At 45.2% G+C, this 25,325-nt stretch overlaps 1 protein-coding gene across 1 annotated transcript in view; it reads left to right on the top strand.

Moving 5' to 3' along the window:
• galnt17 (polypeptide N-acetylgalactosaminyltransferase 17) overlaps positions 1-22,305 on the top strand; it is a 40,754-nt gene extending 18,449 nt beyond the window's left edge. Inside the window, exons 4-11 of the mRNA XM_056283725.1 lie at positions 1,442-1,616; positions 2,629-2,826; positions 5,582-5,699; positions 10,526-10,711; positions 11,544-11,681; positions 15,675-15,770; positions 20,857-21,015; positions 22,171-22,305. Of these exons, the coding sequence (XP_056139700.1) occupies positions 1,442-1,616; positions 2,629-2,826; positions 5,582-5,699; positions 10,526-10,711; positions 11,544-11,681; positions 15,675-15,770; positions 20,857-21,015; positions 22,171-22,305 (1,205 nt within the window). The remainder of the gene's footprint in view (positions 1-1,441; positions 1,617-2,628; positions 2,827-5,581; positions 5,700-10,525; positions 10,712-11,543; positions 11,682-15,674; positions 15,771-20,856; positions 21,016-22,170) is intronic.
• Positions 22,306-25,325: the final 3,020 nt, after the last annotated feature.

Below are 25,325 nucleotides of genomic sequence, written 5' to 3'. Positions count from 1 at the left end.
TTGGGGGACTCGTCGTTCTCCAGCGACCCCTCTGGCCCACCCGGGCGCCTGCAGCCAAGCGACTGAGGGCATTCTCCCTACGCCTCCTTCGCGGCCTGAAGGTGATGCAGTCCATGCAAGGAGGCTTCAACGTGTAAACTAGCGAGAGCAGCCGACACCAGTTTGAGGGAAGCTGGTGTTACGCCTATCTCCTTCCTGTGGAAACGTGAGCCAGGGGAGTTATTCCACAAGAGTTCCGGCCATATGCCATTGGGTTAACGGGTGGGATAAGGGGGAAAACTAGAAATAAACTTATAAAAAAAAAGAAAGGAGGGAGGTGGAACCAGGTGTAAAAACAAACCGATTTATTAACAAAAACTCGCCCTACCTACAATAAGAGAAGGCCACTGAGGATGCTGGCTCTTACCTCCCCAGGCTTAGCTACCAAAACAAACTCCGATCAAACCAAAAGAAACAAACAAGAACAACAACAAGTTGGCTGACAACAACAATGGCCCACTGGCACTGCTGGGTGTCTCTCTCCCGAGGTATGTCCCCAGCTGGTGAGGACCTGGGCTCAACCAGCAGCTCCCCCAGAGGCGGGGCATTACCTGGAGAGGCAAAATTACAGACACACGGCACTAGGGCCGTAACCCCCCCCCCCCATAACAACATACCCTACCTAGGTTTGTACACAAGAGGGTAACTGCACACATAACACACGCCACCTACATACTGTTCTTTCTTTTTTCTTTTTTTGGGGGGGGGGGATTTTTCCCCCTTTTTCTCCACAATTGCTCCTGGCCAATTACCCCCCCTCTCCAAGCCGTCTCGGTCTCTGCTCCACCCCTTCCGCCGATCCGGGGAGGGCTGCAGACTACCACGTGCCTCCTCCCATACATGTGGGGTCGCCAGCGGCTTCTTTTCACCTGGCAGTGAGGAGTTTCACCAGGGGGACGTAGCGACTGGGAAGATCACGTTATCCCCCCCCCGAACAGACGCCTTGACTGACCAGAGGAGGCGCTAGTGCAGCGACCAGGACACATACCCACATCTGACTTCCCACCCGCAGACATGGCCAACTGTGTCTGTAGGTAACACGGGGATTCGAACCGGCGATCCCCGTGTTGGTAGGCAACGGAATAGACCGCTACGCTACCCGGACGCCGCCCCCCCCCCCCATATACTGTTCTTAAAGACTGTGAACTGCTTCAGAAATCTCGAGTTATTCACCAAATGTCTCTTAAAGGCACAATATGAAACTCCGCAGGAGTGGGTTACCAGGAGTGTGAAACCACTGGTTTGTGTACTTGTGTTATAACTGGCGACACTTTATTGTTGTGTAAGTATGAAAACCCACTAATGAAGGGTTGCAAAGCTCACAAATTGACACAGACACACACACACACACACAGTTTCATGAGTGTGTGTACGACGTAACCTCTGCCCTGTGCTTCCCCAGAGCAACTGAAGGGCCCGCTGGAGGAGTACGTGAACAAGCGCTACCCAGGCCTGGTGAAGATCGTCCGCAACCAGAACCGGGAGGGGCTGATCCGCGCCAGAATCGAGGGCTGGAAGGTCGCCAGCGCCGAGGTCACGGGCTTCTTTGATGCCCACGTGGAGTTCACACCGTCCTGGTGAGTAAGACGGGTCAGTATAGACCATTTCAACAAAATGGCTATAGGGGACATCCCGGCGTGTATGAGGTACCATGTTGTCAGTCCTCACCTCGCTGTCCAACGAGGACGAAGTCGTCAGAGAAGGGAAGCTTCAGTAAAGATGGCGGCGCTCAGAAATATATCATGAAAAAAGATGAAGATGTGCCCGTATTCATCAGCTACGGAAGCCTTCGTCAGCACAGGGACACGAGTGTTACCAACTTCATCTTATATTTTTTGTTTAAGCCCCCTCCCCCTTTTTCTCCCCAATCATACATGGCCAGTTGCCCCCACTCTTGCCCCCGTGTGCTGCTCCACCCCCTCTGCCGATCCGGGGAGGGCTGCAGACTACCACATGCCTCCTCCGATACATGTGGTGTCGCCAGCTGCTTCTTTTCACCTGGCAGTGAGGAGTTTCACCAGGGGGATGAAGCACGTGGGAGGATCACGCTACCCCCCCCCGCCCCGAACAGACGCCCCCACCGACCAGAGGAGGCGCTAGTGCAGCGACCAGGACACATACCCAAATTCGGCTTCCAACCCACAGACACAGCCAATTGTGTCTGTAGGGACACCCGACCAAGCCGGAGGTAACACGGGGATTCGAACCGGCGATCCCCCGTGTTGGTAGGCAACAGAATAGACCGCCACGCCACCCGGACGCCCCTATAAAGAGATCCTTTCTACAGAATCAGAACGCAGTGAAAACTAGTCTTCATTTCATGGGGAAGCGGACCCCTGCCGCTCCCCGACCCCATTTTCGGAGCCCCTGCCTCCACAGTGCACACGCAGCGCTGCTCTCCAGGCGCCGCATAAATAGGCACGCCGTCTCCAGGGTCGCCCTTTGAACCACGTCAAACAGAATGACTAACATCCCGCCACGACTTGGGGAGCCGACTCGCTGATGCCGGCGAGATGGAGACAATCTTAAAGAGCCCGTGTGTTTGCATTTAACAGAACAGTCAAGAGTGTGTATGTGTGTGTGTCTCAGGGCTGAGCCGGTTCTGACCAGAATCAAAGAAGACCACAAGCGGGTCATTCTGCCCTCCATCGACAACATCAAGCACGACACGTTCGAACTGGAGCGTTACGAGAACTCGGGCCACGGCTACAACTGGGAGCTCTGGTGCATGTACATCAACCCTCTCAAGCAGTGGTGGGATGAGGGCGACACCTCTGCCCCCATCAGGTAGGTGGCAGCGTTGTTAGACTGAACAGGGCGGGACCCTCTGGTCCTCCGCTGGTGTTATGAAAAAAAGATTTGTGTCTCAATGAGGACATTTTAATACCTTTTCAGTATGTTGAAAATTCAAATGTGCCAGAAATTCCCTGTTTCGGGCTGGTCCCCAACCCAGACTTTTTAACTTCCCCTCTATAATAAAGTAATAAAAACTGTTAAATTCATTAAAGCTTTACATTGCATTTCCTCATAATAATGTAAAAAGACATATTTCAAATTCATATGGTTTATATATATACGTGCAATTTGCAAATTTTTTATAGTTAAATATCGCTGTCCCTCATACATCTGTCATTACCATCACACCCAACATTTTATAGCAATAACGTTTTTCAAACAACAATGTGGTTGCCACGGAAACGAGAAGTGCCAGAGGTGCATGAGCAGTCATGGAAGAAGCATGGCTTTTTCATGTCCACAAATATCAGCAATGTGAAGACTGATACGTCCTGGTCTGAGAGTATGTTTATTAGGCGTCATTACCAGACAAGTTACTAACTGAGCATTTTAGTTCAGAAATAAGAAATTTCACTTTATTCACGTATATTCATTGTACATCGTATGCTAGCTAACAAGTTAGCTTAGCGAGTCTAACACTTAGCCAAGTTTTTCTCCAAAACGTGAAAATTGTCGTTACCATCACGTGTCATTACCATCATTTTGCTGTTACAACTTTGAAAAAAGCATCATAGTATCAAACTTACTTTGTAGGACGATCAAATCTATGCTAAGATATTTGTCCCACACCACTTAATAGCGCTTCTGAAAAAGAAAAAAACAGATTTTAAAGACATTTATTTTTAAAAATTTTCAAAAGCCAAAAGTGCCCCAAATTGAAGAATGACCTATGGAAAGGTCGTGTTCTGAGTGCTGTCAGTGTAAATGTAAACATCAGCAGTCACGTTTCTATCACAACATGTTGATGAGCATTATGAAGTTTTGCAGTAGCAAAGATGGATGGAAATAATGAGATAAAATGTACTCAGTACTGCAGAAAGTTTTTTTTTTTATATTCACTTGAGGTCAGTCAGTTTGATAGCCTCTGTCAGTCAGTCACACACACACACACACACTGATACTCATTCATACACACATTTTGGACTCAAAAAATCAGACACCATTAGGGGGCGTCCAGGTGGCGTGGCGGTCTATTCCGTTGCCTACCAACACGGGGATCGCCGGTTCGAATCCCCGTGTTACCTCCGGCTTGGTCGGGCGTCCCTACAGACACAACTGGCCGTGTCTGCGGGTGGGAAGCCGGATGTGGGTATGTGTCCTGGTCGCTGCACTAGTGTCTCCTCTGGTCGGTCGGGGCGCCTGTTAAGGGGGGAGGGGGAACTGGGGGGAATAACGTGATCCTCCCATGCACTACGTCCCCCTGGTGAAACTCCTCACTGTCAGGTGAAAAGAAGCAGCTGGCGACTCCACATGTATCGGAGGAGGCATGTGGTAGTCTGCAGCCCTCCCCGGATCAGCAGAGAGGGTGGAGCAGTGACCGGGACGGCTTCGAAGAGTGGGGTAATTGGCCAGATACAATTGACAATTGGGGAGAAAAGGGGGGAATCCCCCCCCCAAAAAAAACCCAGACGCCACTAATGGCAGCAGAACCTCACAAAACCTCGTTTTGTGTTTCGCGGCAAAACAAAAACCCGAATGTGCCGAGTCTTTGCTTTCAGCAGGGATTGTTGTTCTGGGCAATCTTTTTGTAAAGCAAACAGAGCAGCACCACTAAACACAATGACCAGTGGCATCGTAGTGGGGGGTGGGGGGGGGAGAAGGACCTACTAGGGCCAAGAAGGGATTTGGGGGGGGGGGGGCTCGGGGAGCCTGGAATTAAAAGTTTGTTTTGGTTTGCAAATTTTTATTTCTAACTAATTGGTGTCATAACTTCAGTTAAAATTGGCTCAATACATCGGTTGAGGGACTTAAAGAAAATAGTGTAGGCTCTCTGAGGCCCCTCTCACCCCTCTCGGAGGCCCCTCACCCCTTACAAAAGGTGCAAAATGGTTTAGTCCGCCCCTCATGACCATCCCTCAGTGCGACTCATCTAGTCCTGTTGCGAGTGACCGCTGATACAAGCACAAGCACAAGCACAAGCACAGAGTCAGGTCTTTCCCAAAGAAAGCAAAATCTGGGTTCCAGAAAAGAAAAGAATAACGTACAGTGTCGTCGTCATCATCATCATCATCATCATCATCAGTTCCGTAACCTATGGAGTCTCTTCCACCGTTCCCTATCCATTGCAGCTCTCCCCACCTCCACTACGCTCATCTGTAGCCATTCTCCAATGTTGTATATAGTATGTGTGTGTATATATATATATATATATATATATATGTGTGTATATATACAGTGTGCTAGAACTAAAAAAAGTGATGCGTGAGAGACAAAAGAGGAAAGGGGCCCACTGAGACTGCTTATGTATAGGGCCCAGAATTTTGTGCTCCGCCCCTGACACTGACTGTAATGATCTGTCAGACAAACGACGACATGCAGGCGCTGCTGTGGCAGCAACAGGGGACCGCCTGTATAGCCGCTGCTTGCTGAAGTAAACCAGGGAATCTCTGTCACAAGGGCAATCGCACAAATAAGGGTTCATGTTCATATCTGTACACTCAAAACACTCATGCGCATCCACACACACACACACACCGAAACAGAATTTTCCTCTCGTCTCATTGTTGTGGTATTTCCCTGGTGACAGGACTCCCGCCATGATTGGCTGCTCGTTCGTGGTCAACCGGGACTACTTTGGAGAACTGGGGCTCCTCGACTCCGGCATGGATGTCTACGGAGGGGAGAACATCGAACTTGGGATCAGGGTTTGTGTGTCACCCGACCCCCACCCCCCACCCCCCCGTTGATGAAAGTGGGGCAGCAGCTAGCATAGTGTAGCACCACTAGATAGATGAGGCCCCATTAGCAGTCCTGGAGGACTGGCTCTCGCTGTGCAGCTGAGAGGAGGTCAATGGAGATAAATAGGTCAGACAGAAGGAGGTTCTGGGTATTTTATGCTCTGGTAGCTGGGAGATGGATTCTGCTCTTGGTAGATGTCTCCTCTTCTTTTGTATCGGTGCTGTTTTGTGATAAAGGTGTGATCACTTTGTTGACTGTGCACAACAGCAAACAAACTGGTATTGCTGTTAAGCACTTTTGTTTTCAGTAGTATGTCTTTACAGAGACGGTCCTCCACCTAAAAAACGACCCTGTAGGTCGTTTGTACAAGCAGCTTATTACGACCTACAGTTACGTTTTAAGCTACTTCCTCGCAGTCCTCCGTAGTTATACTGTAGCGAATTCGGGGGGGCGGGGGGGGGTAGCCATACGACCCGGGAACCGCCGCAGCCAGGATGCGAACCCGGATCTCTCGCGCCACGGGCGACAGCGTTAACCAGTCGACTAACGGGTCCGACCCGTTAGCCAAGGGCTAGCAAGTCTACTTAACTGTGGTCATTACAATACATCACTTTCCATGTAACAATAAGCGATCTCCTGCCATAAATTATCGCGAGAACGAACATTAATAAAAGCAAAGTTTAATGTCACATAGCGGTCATAATGTCCATGCTAGCCGACTTTCTGAATTGTGGCTAATGTTAAGTTTGCTCTTATAACGTTATTCCTAGGTAAACATACTGCCAGGAGCAATCTTAGTTACTATCCTGAGTGTTAATTTAACCTCCTGGGTGTTTATTAACTCCGAGTGTGTACAAATGGAATGAACACTCAGGTTTTTACTGTGACTGTGAAACAACACACACACACACACACACACACTGTCTACATATTCTGTTCTCAAATTGTTTTAAAAACCCACAATGCACAGAGGCGAAAAGTATCTGTGGCGTATCTCCTGCCGCCGGTAGGGCCGCTAATTTAGGAAAAGCTCATGCGGGTCGTATTAGAGGACAAACGACCTCTGTGGTCATATGGGTTGGAGGACTTGTTGGGATAATTAACTTTCAGTTCACCATTTGTGTTTAGGACATTTTGTAATTTCTGAAGAAGCATATTCTCCTTTATCATTAATCATGATATCATTATCAAAGTAGAAGTCCAATACAGTTCTTATTTGTTTAAGTAGTAGTTGGGATTGTTTTATTTATACATATCTATTTGGGTCTGTAAAAAGATCAGCATTTATTCCCTATTAAAGGATAATTCTGGATCTTTATTTTCATAGTTTTAACCATCGTGCAAATCGGTTATGAATTAATTTTACATTATATAATTTTACATTAGACTTTGTAAAAAAAAAAAAGTCTGGGGATACTGAGTTTGGGCCATATATATTAGCTACAGTCAGTCTTTGACCTTCCATTATAACATCTGGAACCACCCACCCTACCCTCTTTATGTGAGAAGTGATTCAGTACCTGAAGATCCATGTTTTTCTTTACAAGAATAACCACCCCTCTTTTTCTAGAGGAAAACATAATAACATAATATCTTTTCATTTAGCAGATTCCTTTTCCTTCTCATTTTCGTTCAGATCCTTTTCATTGGGCGGCATGGTGGCCCAGTGGTTAGTGCTGTTGCCTCAGAGCAAGAAGGTGCTAGGTTCAAACCCTGGGGTTGTCCAAACTTGGGGTCATCCCAGGCCGTCCTCTGTGTGGAGATTGCATATTCCCCCCGTCTGCGGTGGGTTTTCTCTGGGTGCTCCGGTTTCCTCAACCATCAAAAAGATATGCATGTGAGAGTTAATACTGCTGTCTGTGCCCCTGACCGAGGCCTGGCACAACGAACTGGGGTTGGTCCCTGTGTGCTGCACTGCGGCTGCCCACTGCTACCAGCTACACAGCTAGGATGGGTTAAATACAGAGCATAATTTCCCCACAGGGATTAATAAAGTCGGCGCAGTGGTTAGTGTGGTCGGCTCACAGCAAGAAAGTCCTGGGTTTGAGCCCCGGGGTAGTCCAACCTTCGGGATCGTCCCGGGTCGTCCTCTGTGTGTAGTTTGCATGTTCTCCACATGTCTGTGTGGGTTTCCTCTGGGTGCTCCGGTTTCCTCCCACAGTCCAAAGACATGTAGGTCAGGTGAATCGTCCATCCATTATCCAAACCGCTTATCCTGCTCTCAGAGTCGCGGGGATGCTGGAGCCTATCCAAGCAGTCATTGGGCGGCAGGCGGGGAGACACCCTGGACAGGCCGCCAGTCCAAGGTCAGGTGAATTGGCCATACGAAATTGTCCCTAGGTGTGAATATGTGTGTGTGTAGGCCCTGTGATGGACTGGCGGCCTGTCCAGGGTGTCTCCCCGCCTGTCGCTCAATGACTGCTTGGATAGGCTCCAGCATCGCCGCGACCCTGAGAGCGGGATAAGTGGTTGACCAGCTCAATCTCTCTCATTTACACATCACTTAATGATCGCATACCATTTCACCTTTGTGCTGATAGATCATTAATTTCCCAGAGTCCCTACATGATGGCTGATATACTCCTGCTTTCAGAAACAGTACAAAGGAATAACCACCCTGATAACACCCGATCTTGGAAGCCAAGCAGGGTTGGGCCTGGTTAGTACTTGGATGAGAGACCGCTTGGGAATACTAGGTGCTGTACACTTAAGCACTTTGGGTGTCTAGAAAAGTGCCATATAAATGTAATCCATTAATATTATTAAACCAGCTAGAGAGCACCAGTTAACATCCCCTGTATGGTGTAGGCTATTGTCGTCCTCACCTAGCCTACTATACACATACTGGTGGAAAACATGAGAAATTACAGAAAACTACGAGATAGCCTACCGATAAGTATGAACTCGCATGTCATGTCATAAATAAAAGTATATGTAGTCCTATTATCCTGCAATGAAGAGGAACAACTTCTTAACTTACCCAGCCAGCCAGCCTGTTGTGTCTAGCAAGACAGAATGAAAAATAAAAAGTCCATTGGTTGCAGTTTATAGCTGGTGCTTCCACTCGACAGAAGCAGTCCTGTAGATTCATGCTTTATGTCCTGGCCGTCTTTTCTGCTTGTGCTCTCGAAACCAAACAAACAGTCAGTCATTGCCGTAATCCAAAACACATCAGCCATTTCCAGTCACTAGCAACCGTGTCAATCCTCGCTGTCAGCGCGAGTTCCTCTCAACTCAGCCTGTGCTTCATTCACTGCTCCCATGCGGCCGAGAAAGTTTTCCACTTCTCCTGGGTTGGAGAATTCGTATCACTGCTTGCTCAGTGCGAAGGTCATTATGGCCTCGCATCGCAGAGCATATTCAATCTTATGTTTTGGCAGCATCAGCCTCACCTCATCATTCGTCTTCCTTCCACACTTCTTCTCCTGTATATATCCTGGGCACAGTCTTGGAAAAAAATAGATCCTGTCATTTCTCCACATCACCTGTTTCCTCTTTCTCTGCTGCTCCCAGCACTGCAGACTTTGCAGTATCTTGCAGGAACCAAATGATGATGTGTCTCAGCCTGGAGTTGTCATTCGGAGCTGAGCCCATGCCATGAATCCCATCCGCTTAATGCCAGCCATCTGCAGTTATCTCCATGCTCTCATGTAATAGTGTTTTGAGAAAGCCATCAAAATCTTGACCCTCCATTCCCTGCTCGACACCAGATATCCGAATATTCTGGCACCGGGAATAACCCTCCAGCGTGGATAAACTTTCCCGCAGCAGTTTGTTTTGCTTCACCACCACCGGGCTCCATTTAGCTTTGTCATCCTCCGGCCGGCCTTTGTGATTCCCAAATTTGTTAACGGTGTCGTTCAAAAATTCCACTCTATATCTCATGTCATGCCTTTTGCCAGATTTTCCAAGAATGGCTGAGATGCTCCGTAGCCACTTTAGCTAGGATATCCTCAGTGTGTGTTGCCATCTTGGCTGTCTGTTCAGACATATCTTGAGTGTTTTTAGTTGGTGAATTTTGAGATGGGTTTTTGAGTAAATTAATGATTTTTTCTGAGACCTCTTCAGTCACACAGTCTTCACACACAACACAAACTAACTTAAACGATCATCTATATACATAAAGCGAGAGTGTATGTTTGTATGTTCACTTAAAACTCCAGAAATACTCATTGTAGAACAAAAAGAAAGGTATCTTTAGAATCAGCACTTTCCAAGGATTGCACAGTTCGAAAAATATTTGAAAAACCAAGTAAAAAATCTGATGTATTTGCTAAAGATGCATTCCAATGATGCTTTGTGGAGACTTCCAGCAAATCCTTCCAGTAGTCAGAGGAGGCACTACACCTAACATTGACAATGCTAGCCTGAAGGCCCTGAGACGCTTGAGCACTGAGCGATTAATTCACACATTGGCAAAGAAGCTTGATGAATGCATTAAAAATGACATTCGATAATTTTCGTTAATAAGAGTCGTTTACTCGACATTCGTTTGTCACATGTATCATATCATAAATTATCCTATATTTCATCATCGATTATATCGTAAAGATCACATCGTGTTGGTTGTTTTGGTAACACTGTTGTCTTTAGGACAACTTGTAAAGTAGCGGTGGTCCCGTGTTTAAGATGAAGGCGGTGAGTTAGATTTTTTCAGAGCTGATATGCACGATGGCAAAAAATTACGAAAATAACACCCAGGTTGTAAAAAAAAAACACACAAAAAAAACCGGAATCATCCTTTAACATGTTCTATTTAAAGCCTTTGTATTCCCTCTTTCCCTGCTTGCAGGTGTGGTTGTGTGGGGGCAGCATGGAGGTTCTGCCTTGCTCCAGGGTGGCTCATATTGCACGCATGAAGAAACCCTACCACAGCAACATAGCGTTCCACACCCGCCGAAATGCCCTGCGTGTGGCTGAGGTATGGATGGACGAGTACAAGTCCAACGTCTACCTGGCCTGGAACATCCCAATGGAGGTGAACGAGGGCTGCTGGGGAAACAGAATTGCATGACTCAATGTGCTTCTTGTTTCTGAAATACAGAAAAGACTGGAGATTCATAAAGAGACGTAGAGAGACCCAGAGAGACGTGATAGTGCTACTACGACATTGTGTAGTTCATATCAATGACCACTAGGGAGCAGGTGCAGTATTATAACCCCAGATAGCATCAAGATGTGGGCTACTTCAGGCACTGATGGCCTTCTTCTGGCCCTGACAAAATGGATGTGAGCCTGAAGTGGCCCACATGTATTATAGCAAATATGGTCCAAATGTGCCAAATCAAATGTGGGCCTTTTTTGGCAAAGATGCGGTGCTCTCGGCAACATGTAATCTGGATGTGACCCTGAAGTGGCCCGTGTGGTAGATGGTGAATATCGCCAAAATATCACAAAACAAATATTTGGCATTGTTATGGCTTGGTTCTGGCCCAGATCTGGCAAACAGGAGCGGACCGCCCAAGTGCCATCATTCCACGCGGTACGTGGGCCAGATGAAAGTGTCGGGTGTGGGACGGGTCCAGGCCAAAGCAATTTTGCTATCTGGGACGGGGCTGCACAGAACCTCAACAACAGCAAGCATTGCCAGTGCCACACTAGCGATGGCTCCGATTACTCTGGTTTTATGCATATGGAGACGTTTTCTTTATGACAGTTCTCTGAAACTTCGATGAAATATTACAAAATCTTGCTGTGTTTGTGTTTTCATAACATGTCACATTAGACTGAACCGTGACATTTGTATCGTGACACGCATCGTGTCACCAAATCCTCGCCAACATACAACCCTATTGTGTAAAAACTTGCAGAACCATGGTATCGACTACGGGGATATCTCTCAGCGGGTGGCGCTGAGGAAGAGCCTGCAGTGTAAGAGCTTCGAGTGGTACCTGGATAACGTCTATCCAGAGATGAGGAGGTACAACAACACACTCTTCTATGGAGAGGTGAGCCTGCATGTCGCACAAAAGGGAACTGATTTTGAAGTCTGGCTGCTTGGGTTTTTAATTACATGTGTGTGTTATATATATATATATATATATATATATATATATATATATATATATATATATATATATAACGTTTTTTTCCGAAACTGTCAACGGTGTTATAAGTGCTCAACTAATGAGTGGAATATCAACACAGATACAGGAAAAAAGATTTTAATACATAGCAGTACAGGCCTGTTTCGTGCGGCTCGCACTCATCAGCTGCTAATGTGTTTACACGAAGTATCATACAGCTTAGTTTGCCCAGTGTCACGCCCCTAACTTCGGTTGGACAGCGACCAATCAGATGGGGAAACATTCAAACTACGTGCAACAGCCAGTGGGGTAGGTACTTATGATGCACAGCAACCAATGGAGGGGTAGAAAACATTACAACCAATGGGACTTGGGTTTGTTTTGAAGAGCATTTAGGGGCCATGGCACTGTTGAAATGGCCTACATTAAAAATATAACAAGGTACTTTATGTGAATTATATATTGGGGTGGTGTTGGGGCACAGCTGGAAGGACGGGCAGTTCAAATATTTTAAAAAAAAAGTATTTTAAAAAATTCTAATAAATGTCATATGTGTATCATCTAAGGGGGGGGGATAATAAAGACGTTTTACTTATCGTTACAAAGGAGATATTTTTTTTCGGTGTCTACAACTGGTGGCCAATTCGTTTCTATTATTCAAGGTGGACATAACAGGTCTGCAAATAATAAAATACTTTTCTGCCAAGCACAGGTTGCATCTTTTAACCTGTGCTTGGCAGAAAAGTATTTTATTATTTGCAGACCTGTTATGTCCACCTTGAATAATAGAAACGAATTGGCCACCAGTTGTAGACACCGAAAAAAAATCTCCGTCTTTATTATTCTCCCTCCCCCATTAGATGATGCACATATGACATTTATTAAAATGTAAAAAAATTTTTTTTTATATATTTTAACTGCCTGGCCTTCCAACTGTGCCCCAACACCACCCCAATATATAATTCACATAAAGTACCTTGTTATATTTTTAATGTAGGCCATTTCAACAGTGCCCTGGCCCCTAAATGCTCTTCAAAACAAACCCCAGTCCCATTGGTTGTAATGTTTTCTACCCCTCCACTGGTTGCTGTGCATCATAAGTACCTACCCCACTGGCTGTTGCACGTAGTTTGAATGTTTCCCCATCTGATTGGTCGCTGTCCAACCGAAGTTAGGGGCGTGACACTGGGCAAACTAAGCTGTATGATACTTCGTGTAAACACATTAGCAGCTGATGAGTGCGAGCTGCACGAAACAGGCCTGTACTGCTATGTATTAACATCTTTATTCCTGTATCCGTGTTGATATATATATATATATATATTTATCAATGAGGAGAATGATATAGATAGCATTAAATGGTTATCTATTAGGTAAAGGAAATGAAGGAAATAAGGACGACCCTGATAAATACTGATAATGTTTCTGTTCTGAGTGGTCTGAGGTTGTTCGTTTGTTCATGGTTGCTTGTCGACGCTCTTTATCTGTACCTGCCAGTTGAGTGGTTCTACAGTAAATACTTTGAATTGGATCGGATCGGATTGGGCAATAAATACTTTGGATTGGACTGTAATGGACTGGAGGAGCGAGATGGAGACAGGAGTGTGTCATTGAGAGGGAAGCGTGTGGTTTTATTGCATGGATTTGTTGTTATCATTATGTTTTAGTATCTGGGAGACTGCCTGTTTCCTGCTCTCTTTTGCAAAGGCATATAAATGCAAAACAACAACACATGGTCATTTTGTTTGTGTGCGATGAAAAACCCACGTCGGTCACACACGTTCCCTCTCGTCCTCTGTTCAGCTGAGTCTCTTGCTTTTGGTTTGTCAGCAAACCTTTTGTGTTTTCAAGTGAAAAAAGGACTTTTGAACCAAACTGAACTGTTCTCACACAGATGGTGAGAGTGTGACCGTGAGAGTGTGTGTGTGTGTGTGTCTGAAGAATACCTGGTGAATTATCTCTCAAGCTTCAGGTTGACGGACGAGATCAGGCAGGAGGCTCCGTGGACTATGATGTTTGCGGATGACATTGTGATCTGTAGTGAGAGTATGGGGCAGGTTGAGGAGAGCCTGGAGAGGTGGAGGTATGCACTGGAGAGAAGAGGAATGCAAGTCAGTAGGAGCAAGATGGAATACCTATGCATGAATGAGAGGGAGGACAGTGGAATGGTCAGGATGCAATGAGTGGAGGTGACGAAGGTATGAGTTTAAATACTTGGGGTCAACTGTCCAAAGTAACAGGGAGTGCAGGAGAGAGGTGAAGAAGAGAGTGCAGGCAGGGTGGAGAAGAGTGTCAGGAGTGATTTGTGACAGAAGGGTACCAGCAAGAGTTAAAGGGAAGGTTTACAAGATGGTTGTGAGACCAGCTATGTTATATGGTTTGGAGACAGTGGCACTGATGAAAAGACAGGAGGCGCAACTGGAGGTGGCAGAGCTGAAGATGCTAAGATTTTCATTGGGAGTGACGAAGAAGGACAGGATTAGGAACGAGTATATTAGAGGGACTGCTCAGGTTGGACAGTTTGGAGACAAAGCAAGAGAGACAAGATTGAGATGGTTTGGACATGTGTAGAGGAGAGATGCTGGGTATATTGGGAGAAGGATGCTGAATATGGAGCTGCCAGGGAAGAGGAGAAGAGGAAGGCCAAAGAGGAGGTTTATGGATGTGGTGAGGGAGGACATGCAGGTGGCTGGTGTGACAGAGGGAGATGCAGAGGACAGGAAGAGATGGAAACGGATGATCCGCTGTGGCGCCCCCTAACGGGAGAAGCCGAAAGTAGTAGTAGTATCTCTTAACCTGTAATTATCCATCACAGTAGAATCTAGTGGTTTCTTGTTGACAATATGGAGACCAGCTTAATAAGAAAACAATGATTGACACGATGATCCACCACTCAGGTGCTTGTCAGTCGTCTCCACTTCTTCTGACATTCCATGAAAAGCATCGGAGTCAAGCTTGCATCGATTGTAATAACGATAATGCTAGAATAGAACAAAGTAAGGATGCACAATATTTAGTTTTTCTTCAGAAGACCAATAATATAAATTTTTGATGACATCAATTCGACACCGATACTGATATTTTTCGTTTCATTGCAGCACACGTGTCTTAGTTTCCATGAGTCAGTTTGCCCGTCACTATACTGCACCTGTGATGCCCGGTGTAGATGCAAATGTCTAAAAAGCACCGATTTAGTCGTACCTGTCCTGACTTATTACTGAACACCACACTGTTCCCAAACGTCTGCATTCAGCTGCAGCCATGCTGCCTTAAAACTGTGGATTCTGATTCTGGTTCTGATTCTGATACCATCTGTAATGACACCATCTCTAGTGGAGTTGCTTCCCAGATCTTTGTCAACAAGCCTTGTGCAAGTTTGCAAGTTCTTGTTTTCTTTTTTCTTTTTAAACCCCCCCCCCCACACACACCTTTTTTTTTCTGTCCCCAATTATCAATTGTACCCGTCCAATTACCCCCCTCTTCCGAGCCGTCCCGGTCGCTGCTCCACCCCCTTGGCCGATCCAGGAGGGCTGCAGACTACCACATGCCTCCTCCGGTACATGTGGAGTGACCAGCTGCTTCTTTTCAACTGACGGTGAGGAGTTTCACCAGGGGGATGTAGTGCATGGCAGGATCACGCTACCCCCCCGAACAGGTGCCCCAACCGACTAGAGGAGGCGCTAGTACAGCGACCAGGACACATACCCATATCCGGCTTCCCACCCGCAGACACGGCCAATTGTGTCTGTAGGAACGCCCGACCAAGCCGGAGGTAACATGGGGATTCGAACCAGCGATCCCCATGTCGGTAGGCAATCGAATAGACCGCTACGCTGCTTGGATGCCCCTTAAGTTCTTGTTTGGTGATCCTGTTTTTGCGTTCGGGTGACTGACAAATACTCTTTTACTCTGTAGATCCGGAACACTAAAGTGAGCCACCTCTGTATGGATCAGGGTATGAAGGAGAATCACACGGCCACGCTCCACCCCTGCCACGGCTGGGGTCCTCAGGTAAAGCACAAAAATCCCTTTATTTAGCTTATTGTCTTGTTGGTAAATAGCTCACCGGCCTAAGGGCTTTGTTGAAATTGAAAAAAAAAAAGTGGAAGATGACAGTTAAAATAGAAAGTCCATTAGGAATCTGCCTGCTTGCCAGGGTACAGTCAAACAACAGAGCTTAAAAGAAACAATCCCTCCTGGGACAGTAATAAAACCGCTCTAGCATAGCCAAACAACTATTTCCAGTATGGCTCCTGTTAAGCAAAACATCACACACTGATTTGCCAAAAAAAACAACAACAACAAAAATGTTTTCTGGCAGCCTGCAAACTCAAGGGTCCAAATTCAAACCTTTGAAGGGTAGTAGTGCAGTAAAAGTATGCCAAGAGATATAATGAAAAGTAAGAGAGATATAATGAAAACTAAGAGAGATATAATGAAAAGTAAGAGAGATATAATGAAAAGTAAGATAGATATAATGAAAAGTAAGAGAGATATAATGAAAACTAAGAGATATAATGAAAACTAAGAGATATAATGAAAAGTAAGAGAGATATAATGAAAAGTAAGAGAGATATAATTAAAACTGCGATATAATGAAAACTAAGAGAGATATAATTAAAAATAAGAGATATAATGAAAAGTAAGAGATATAATGAAAACTAAGCTAGACGGGGCAAAAAAGACACAAGCCCCTTCTTTTTAATGAAGTGCACAGGGAAAGTTTAGTGGCCCCCTAGTGGCAGGTGGCTGTGTAACATCTTAGACCCAACAGTATGCCTAACTTTTCCTAACGCACAAATGCAAAAACAAAAACGTACCTTTATTTTAAACAGTGGGCGGGGCTGTGCGGAGCGTACATTTTTAATAATAAAGTGAGTAAACACCCCACTCCAAATCTGCTACACACGCACCTTACAATCAAAACCATGACGTCATACTGTAGCAACCGGGGGAGCAAGCAAGCAAAGCTGTAAAGAGCTTTACACTCCATACACAAAAAATGAATGAATACATAAAATAAATTGAATTATTATAAAAACATGGCATTGGGAGTAACAGACCAAGCTAAAAAGCGAAACGATTGAAAGACATTTTCTGGTCAAAGACTTTTAGCGGTAGGTTTGATGTTTGAATGAAGTGGACCAATAAACTGATCAAGTGCAGTGGCAAAGTTCTCAGGACCAATTAAGAGAACTTCAGTTTTGTCTGGGTTTAGATGGAGGAAATTTAGGGACATCCAGTCTTTGGTGGCAGCTAAGCAATCATGGGGGGAGGACAGTTGATTCAGGTTATTGGGTTTGGCAGAGAAATAGATCTGAGTATCATTGGCATAACAGTGGTATGACATGTCTTGAAAGTGATGAAACAAATGACCCAGAGGAAGCATGTATAAGGAAAGAGGATTGGCCCAAGAACAGACCCCTAGGGGACTCCACGCAGGCGAGGATACAAGATTGTTAATAGAAACATTGATTGTTAATAGAAACATAAAAATATCTATTTGTCAGATAAGAGCGAAACCAATTTAACGCTGTACCGGAAATGCCAACCCAGTTCTCCAACCTATCAAGTAAGATGGTATCAAAGGCAGCAGTTAAATCTAGGAGAATAAGAATAGAGTATTCACCTTTATCAGCATGCATAAGAACGTCGTTGGACACTCTTAGTAATGCAGTCTCGGTACTATACTTGTGACAAAAGCCGGACTGAAATTTATCAAAAATGTTATGAGCCTCAGTCAGCTGCAGGATTTGGTCTGCAACAATTTGTTCAAGGATTCTGGATAAGAAAGAAAGTTTGGAAATAGGTCTATAATTCTCTACCCTTGCCGGATCAAGGGAGGGAGGCGGTTGCTCTGACTGTCGGCAGTTCTGTGCTGGGGGAGCACAATGGCTGATGGGACTGTTAATGTTAGATTTAAAATTGTGTTTTAATGATGTGATGTTCATGTTGTAGTTATTAATGTGTTGCTGTTTTGGGGGGGTCGACTCAGACTAAGTAGGAGACCGTTTACTGACTGTAGAACCGTGACTGGGACTGATGTCGCCACTTGGTACATGGGGGGGCTCGTTTCGTTGTTGTCAGTTCTGGTCCGTTCTGGCCGGTGTTAATTAAAGAGCACTCTCGGGGTCGTGCGGTGTATGGGGGCACGGGAGTGGTGGATTAAAAAGAGATCTCTGCCTCTTGACTCATTCTTCCACACTGGCTCGCCACAATACTTTTCGTTTTAGTTGGCAGCCCCCCTACTTAAAACATCTTCCCACGTGCCTGATTGCATGCATTTTTTTTCTCTGTCTCCAAAGAAATTGTATTTAGTGTGGACATCCCCTGACCACCCTGGCTCCCTTCTGCGACCCATTTGTGGGTCATGAGCCACAGTTTGAAAGCCATCGTACTACGTCCTGGCTTCACTGTCTCTGGTCAGTATCGCTGTCCGTTGTCCTGAAAGTTTCCCTGTTGCTCTTACACCTCTTTCACATCGAAACGACACAGTGTTTGCCCTGGTGTGAATGGCTCAACATGGGTCATCCAGTCCCAGTCTGCAACACCGGTCATGACCCAAGTTTCATGCGGCTCTGACACCACTCAGCTTTGGTGTGAAAGGGGGATCATGGGTTTACTCCATGTGGGTTTCAAACAAGGAATCTCATCGGTTATGATCGGAGATGACTAGTATGACGTACACTAGCTTATTACAAGACGTCAAAATGCAACCATCTTGATTAGCGGTGATTTGTTTGGAACTTTAGTTGCAGACCCGGGTCTTGGTGAATGGCACAACCCAGTTTTGATCTGTGATAATTGTGTTGTATGAAAGGTTAAAAACACAGGTTGAACTGGTGCTCATTAGCCCATGTTTTCTGTGATGGCCTGGTGGCCTGTCCAGGGTGTCTTCCCACCTGCCGCCCAATGACTGCTGGGATAGGCTCCAGCACCCCCGCGACCCTGAGAGCAGGATAAGTGGTTGGATAAAGGATGGATGGATACATGGGTTTTGTGTGTTAAAGCGATATCAGAACAGGGCCTCCCCATCTTTTTCAAGTCGTGACCCATTTGTGGCGATGCCAGGGATCAGTAAAACAAGCAGTAGAGTCTCAATACCTGTCAAAAAGCAAGATAATTAACAATTCTCTCTGCGCAGTGCATCAATACAGTTTCCCCTTTTCAGCCTTCAGTCATGACCCGGTCATTATCAAATTAACCAGACAGCATTAAACAGTAATGTAGTGATTTTCGGAATACAATTAAATCACTTCATTGTTTGCACTGACTCAAAAAAGTGTGAAAATAAGGGGCGTCCGGGTAGCATAGCAGTCTATTCTGTTGCCCACCAACACGGGGGATCGCTGGTTTGAATCCCCATGTTACCTCCGGCTTGTTCGGGCATCCCTACAGACACAATTGGCCGTGTCTGCAGGTGGGAAGCCGGATGTGGGTATGTGTCCTGGTCGCTGCACTAGCGCCACCTCTGGTCGGTCGGGGCGCCTGTTCAGGGGGGAGGGGGAACTGGGGGGAGATAGCATGATCCTCCCATGCGCTATGTCCCCCTGGTGACACTCCTCACTGTCAGGTGACAAGAAGCGGCTGGCGACTCCACATGTATCGCAGGAGACATGTGGTAGTCTGTAGCCCTCCCCGGCTCTGCAGAGGGGGTGTAGCAGAGACTGTGTACAATTGGGGAGAAAAAAGGAGGAAAAATCCCCCTCCCCCAAAACAGTTTGAAAATAAACGCTTTCTTCCCTTTTTTATCTAAATAATAGAAGATCTGATTGCAAAAAAAAAAGAAAAATGGGCCATTTTTCCCCTCTGTATCCAAACAAACTGCGTTTATTGTTGACGTCCTTTGACCTACCTGACCCTCTGCTGCTACACATTTGTGGGTCCCAGCCCCATAGTTTGAAAACCATAGCATTATAAAAACCTTCATTAAATGACACACTCATCAAAGTGTGTTCCATAGTGACAGCAATCTTCTTTTTTGTGCTAACTCATGGCTACAACCCCTCTGAGACCGAGTTCTGCCACCAGGATAAAATAAAATTCACTGTTGCACTTCCTTCCTATACTGAAAACTTTGAGTCAGCTAATGTTCGCTGCGTAGCCCCGGGGTCCACCAGGCTGCTCTTTTTTCATTAAAGCTATTAGTGCAAAACAGATGAACAGATGCTTTGTGGGAAGTGCTGGTCACGGCTCTTTTGGCTTCGCAACTTCTGATAAACGATGAAGTATTTTTAACTTCTATCACTTGGATCTCTGAGTGCTAAAATAAACAAGCCCCGGATCTCGGCACTGTCACCAATACATTACAGCACAACCTAACCCTCCAGAGCAGGACAGAAGAAGACAGTGCTATTAGAAGGACATCTGAGGGCGAACAAAATTTTTAGTAATTCTGCAAACACCATTTCCATTTTTCTCCAGACAGGCTGGCAGACGTGCCTCTCAACCAGCTGGCTAGTAATGATAATTATTTAACACATTAAAGCCACAGCCATATTATTACACCACGTGGAAAATCGTACACACACACACACAAGTCAAGATGCAAGTAAATGCAAACATGTGAATATTAACGCTACATTACACAGCTGTATTAATATTTGCATTTTCTTATACAATGCAGCCTATTGGCAGACCAGGAAGTAAGTGTACAGATGAATGATTTGACTGCAAGTGGCATCTTTGTCAAACACAACTTCAGCGACACAACTTTCAGAGAGACACACAAGACTGCTCCGTATCATGGCAGCTAATGGAGAGTTGTCCCCACAACATATAGAGAAATAATGTTCAGAAAGGTGATAAATTCGCTTCCATGATGTCCCCAAAATGTAAAGTAGAATGAAACAAACCATAATCGTTTTTTGAGTAAAGACGTTCCCACCAAACGGGAACTAAACATATCAACCATATTATTTTAAGTTCGACGTTCCAGTATGTTCCAAAGCTAGTTTAGCTTCCACACCTGCAAGGTAATTTTTTTCCTTCAAAAGAAAAAAAAAAGAAGCTTAAATCTGAAAATGGCACACTGAAAGACGCCCCATATTTTTCATAAATTGTAATGTTGAATGTCTTTCCGTCTGTCCTCTCCCAGTTAGGGCGATACACCAAAGAGGGCCAGTTGTTCCTGGGGCCTCTTGGCAGTACGGGCGAGGACACACGCTGTGTAGTGGACGACCAAGTCAGCAGCTTTCCTCAACTCCTCAACTGCGACAAAGTGCCCGTCAAGCAGAAGACGTGGCACTTCTCTCAGGTGAGGGCCGAGTTCAGTCGAGTTGAGCTCAGTTGTTCACCAAGGGAGTTTTCACATAAAGAAATTCAACTTACGGGGATGCTCCCACAGAAAACACAATGGACACAATGACACATTCCACAAGTAGAAGCTAATAGTTACTGAGAACCTCTACTAAGACTACCTAAGAATCAGGGCTGTGTGCCATTCACAACAGAATTGAATTGAGAACGCCTCTTAAAGGGATATTTCAGTTTCCGGGGATTTTACTGTGTTTCTTAGAGTCTGATAAACTCTTGATACTTTTTTTTTTATGTCTGTGCATGTAGTTTGAGGGTACATTGCATGACATGCCTCAGCTAAGCTGGGCTAGCTTAGCTGAATTGCTGGATTTCAACAAGGGTCATTAGCAGCTCCTCTCAAAAGGAAATACACCTTCTCCAAAGCCGATCACTAATAATTTGTACTCATTAGTCTAGCGTTAACAAATTTTCCCAACCAATGTTTCCTAAATTACTTGTAAAATCCTGCAAAATTAAGTTATTGATTTGAACCATTTTTCCATAGTCTTCTTCTACGACCTATATATGATGGAGCTACGTCGTCTTCTAAGACAACACTGTATCCATCTTCTTCTGCAGAAATTTCCACTTCCCATATAGTTTGGCTCTCATTGGAGGTTGTGGGTTCCTGCTCGAGATTCCATTGTTGTTGCCATCACACTGTTGGATTTCCAGGTGTAAAATCACACGTTTCCGACTGGCTTGTGAGGACATCGGGAGGCTAAACGTTGAATCTTAAATACCTCACATTAGAGGATCATCTGGGGAGACAATTGGTTTTTAATCGGGACCACCCCCCCCCCAATTCTCAAATGGTTCAAATTGGGCCTAAAATTGGGCCAATTATCCTGTAGTGTGCAGCAGGCACTTAAAGTTGGAAAAACATCTATGAGTGCTGGGCTGATCTTAGGAGCAAACGATGTAATTATAGCAGGATAGACATAGCTATAGCTAATACAATTAATGATGGGTCCATTTAATTTGGGTGTGGCAATGATAGCATTGACTACATTCAAAGGTTTTGTCAATGCTAGCTCATTAGGACACCTCACCCAGCTATCAGGTGTAGTTGCTCTTTAAAAACCAAAACCTTCTCCCTCAATCTGCCCTCCAGAACGAACCAATTATAAACCGAGCCACGGGGCGCTGTCTGGAGGTGGTGCCGGCCAACGTTTACTTCGGTCACCTGCTGGTCCTCCAGCCCTGCACCGGACAGAGATGGACCATCAAGAACACCATGAAGCAATAGGAGGCCCCGTCAATCCACCAGGACCGGCGACAGGTGGGCGCAGGTGCAATCGCTCCGCTTTCGGAGACGGGATGAGGGAGGCGCTGATGTCAACACCTTTTCAAGCAAAGGGAAGAGGAGGTGTGTGGGGGAGGGGGGAAATGAAAGATGGCTGGAGAGAAAGCCTCACTGGACAGGAGGAAGGCCGCAGCTAGAGAAGCACCTTGGAAGTCTTTTTTCTTTTTAAATTTAAAATCTGAACAAGGGATTTGAGCAGCGGAAGCATGTGGTGAGAACCTCCTCTGTCCCTCCTGATTTGACCACCCGTCCCATGTGGCGTGTCCGTGGCCTCGTGTGACATCCACTGTTGGTGTATATGGACAGGGATTCAATTCACCAAAACACAAAGTCTTCTGTCAGGTATCGTCTGTCATGTGAAGAAAATATTTTACCATTTTACCTGGTTCACTTCACTCTGTGGCATTTTATCATGATAGTTTTTTATGAAGACGTGTGGGGGGAAATAAAATATGCGTAAACTGGAATTTCAGTCATTTGCACTGGTCAGAAATTAATTGGTAATTAATTTACTGTAGGTAACATCTATTGTTCTCAGCCCCCCGTACATACATATATACACCCAAATACACAAATTGTATTGCACTGATAAGGAAAGGGGCAATTTCATGTTAATAATTTTTGAAAGATGCAAACAGTCATTATTAAAGGGGGATGATCAACAAAGATTAAAAAAAATCTTAAAATAAGGAATATTTGAATAAAATTTCTATTTTTATTAGATTCTGTAAACCATCCGATGACCCTTTTGGAGACAAAGGGGGCGTATTTCCCAGATAGAGAAGCAATGAGGCTAAATTACAGTTTAAAGTGTTGTGGAACTCATCCGTCTGTCTGTTTGTGCAATGACTTTTTTTTATTTCTAAAGGATTCTGTAGCATCAAATGCAATACATGTATTGTAGTAGCATGATTGTTAGTACAGACATGGGGAACCTTTTCGTTCAAGGCGTTGGCGATGATGTAGAACTAGTGGATTTGTACTGGGAAATGCTGCTGATGGGCTGCGACTCAAAAGTGAAACTGGAGACGGTGAATGGAAAGGGAAAGAAAAAACTGAAATCTGACGATGGAGTCAACACTGAAGGCCAGTGTTGTCAGTGTACTGAGGTGTATCCGATGTCCTGTAGTCCAATAATTCAGTGTTACGGGTTATATTTTTTTCCCAAGTTTGTCTTCGAATAAACTGGTTGGTTGGTGTTGTTTGTGTTGTTGTGGATGTTATTTGTATGTGTATATGTACAGTGCATCCGGAAAGTATTCACACCCCTTCACTTTCCCCACATTTAGTTATGTTACAGCCTTATTCCGAAATGGATTAAATTATTTTTTTTTCTCATCAATCTACACACAATACCCCATAATGACAAAGTGAAAAAGGTTTTGTAGAAATTTTTGCAAATTTATTAAAAATAAAACACTGAAATATTGCATGTACATAAGTATTCACACCCTTTGCTATGACATTCAAAATTGAGCTCAGGTTCATCCTGTTTCCACAGCTTGATTGGAGTCCACCCGTAGTAAATTCAATCAATTGGACATGATTTGGAAAGGCACACACCTGTCTATATAAGGTCCCACTGTTGACAGTGCATGTCAGAGCAGAAACCAAGCCATGAAGTCAAAGGAATTGTCTCTGGACCTCCGAGACAGGATTGTATCGAGGCACAGATCTGGGGAAGGGTACAAAAAATGTCTACATCATTCGTAAATGGAAGAAGTTTGGATCCACCAGGACTCTTCCTAGAGCTGGCCGCCCAGCCAAACTGAGCAATCGGGGGAGAAGGGCCTTGGTCAGGGAGGTGACCAAGAACCCGATGGTCACTCTGACAGAGCTCCAGCGTTCCTCTGTGGAGATGGGAGAACCTTCCAGAAGGACAACCATCTCTGCAGCACTCCACCAATCAGGCCTTTATGGTAGAGTGGCCAGACGGAAGCCTCTGCTCAGTAAAAGGCACATGACAGTCTTCTTGGGAGTTTGCCAGAAAGCACCTAAAGGACTCTCAGACCATGAGAAACAAGATTCTCTGGTCTGATTAAACCAAGATTGAACTCTTTGGCCTGAATGCCAAACGTCACGTCTGGAGGAAACCAGGCACCTCTCATCACCTTGCTAATATCATCCCTATAGTGAAGCATGGTGGTGGCAGCATCATGCTGTGGGGATGTTTTTCAGCGGCAGGAACTGGGAGACTAGTCAGGATCGAGGGAAAGATGAATGGAGCAAAGTACAGAGAGATCCTTGATGAAAACCTGCTCCAGAGCGCTCAGGACCTCAGACTGGGGCGAAGGTTTACCTTTCAACATGACAACGAAGGAGTGGCTTCAGGACAAGTCTGTGAATGTCCTTGAGTGGCCCAGCCAGAGCCCAGACTTGAACCCCACTGAACATCTCTGGAAAGACCTGAAAATAGCTGTGCAGCGACGCTCCCCATCTAACCTTACAGAGCTCGAGAGGCTCTACAGAGAAGACTGGGAGAAATACCCCAAATATAGGTGTGCCAAGCTTGTAGCTTCATACCCAAGAAGACTTGAGGCTGTAATCGCTGCCAAGCGTGCCTCAACCAAGTATTGAGTAAAGGGTGTGAATACTTATGTACATGCAATATTTGTTTTTTATTTTTAATAAATTTGCAAAAATTTCTACAAAACCTTTTTCGCTTTGTCATTATGGGGTATTGTGTGTAGATTGATGAGAAAAAAAGGAATTTAATCCATTTTGGAATAAGGCTGTAGTATAACAAAATGTGGGGAAAGTGAAGGGGTGTGAATACTTTCCGGATGCACTGTACATGTTATTGTTGCAAACAATGTATGATCATGAGACGTTTACATCATTTGAAAAAACATCCATCCATCCATCCATTATCTGAACCGCTTATCCTGCTCTAGGGGATGCTGGAGCCTATCCCAGCAGTCATTGGGCGGCAGGCGGAGAGACACCCTGGACAGGCCGCCAGG

Source organism: Lampris incognitus, chromosome 7, assembly GCF_029633865.1.
Source record: "Lampris incognitus isolate fLamInc1 chromosome 7, fLamInc1.hap2, whole genome shotgun sequence".
NCBI lineage: Eukaryota > Metazoa > Chordata > Actinopteri > Lampriformes > Lampridae > Lampris > Lampris incognitus.
Note: the sequence above shows the minus strand (reverse complement) of the source record. Positions and strands in the feature narration are given on the sequence as shown.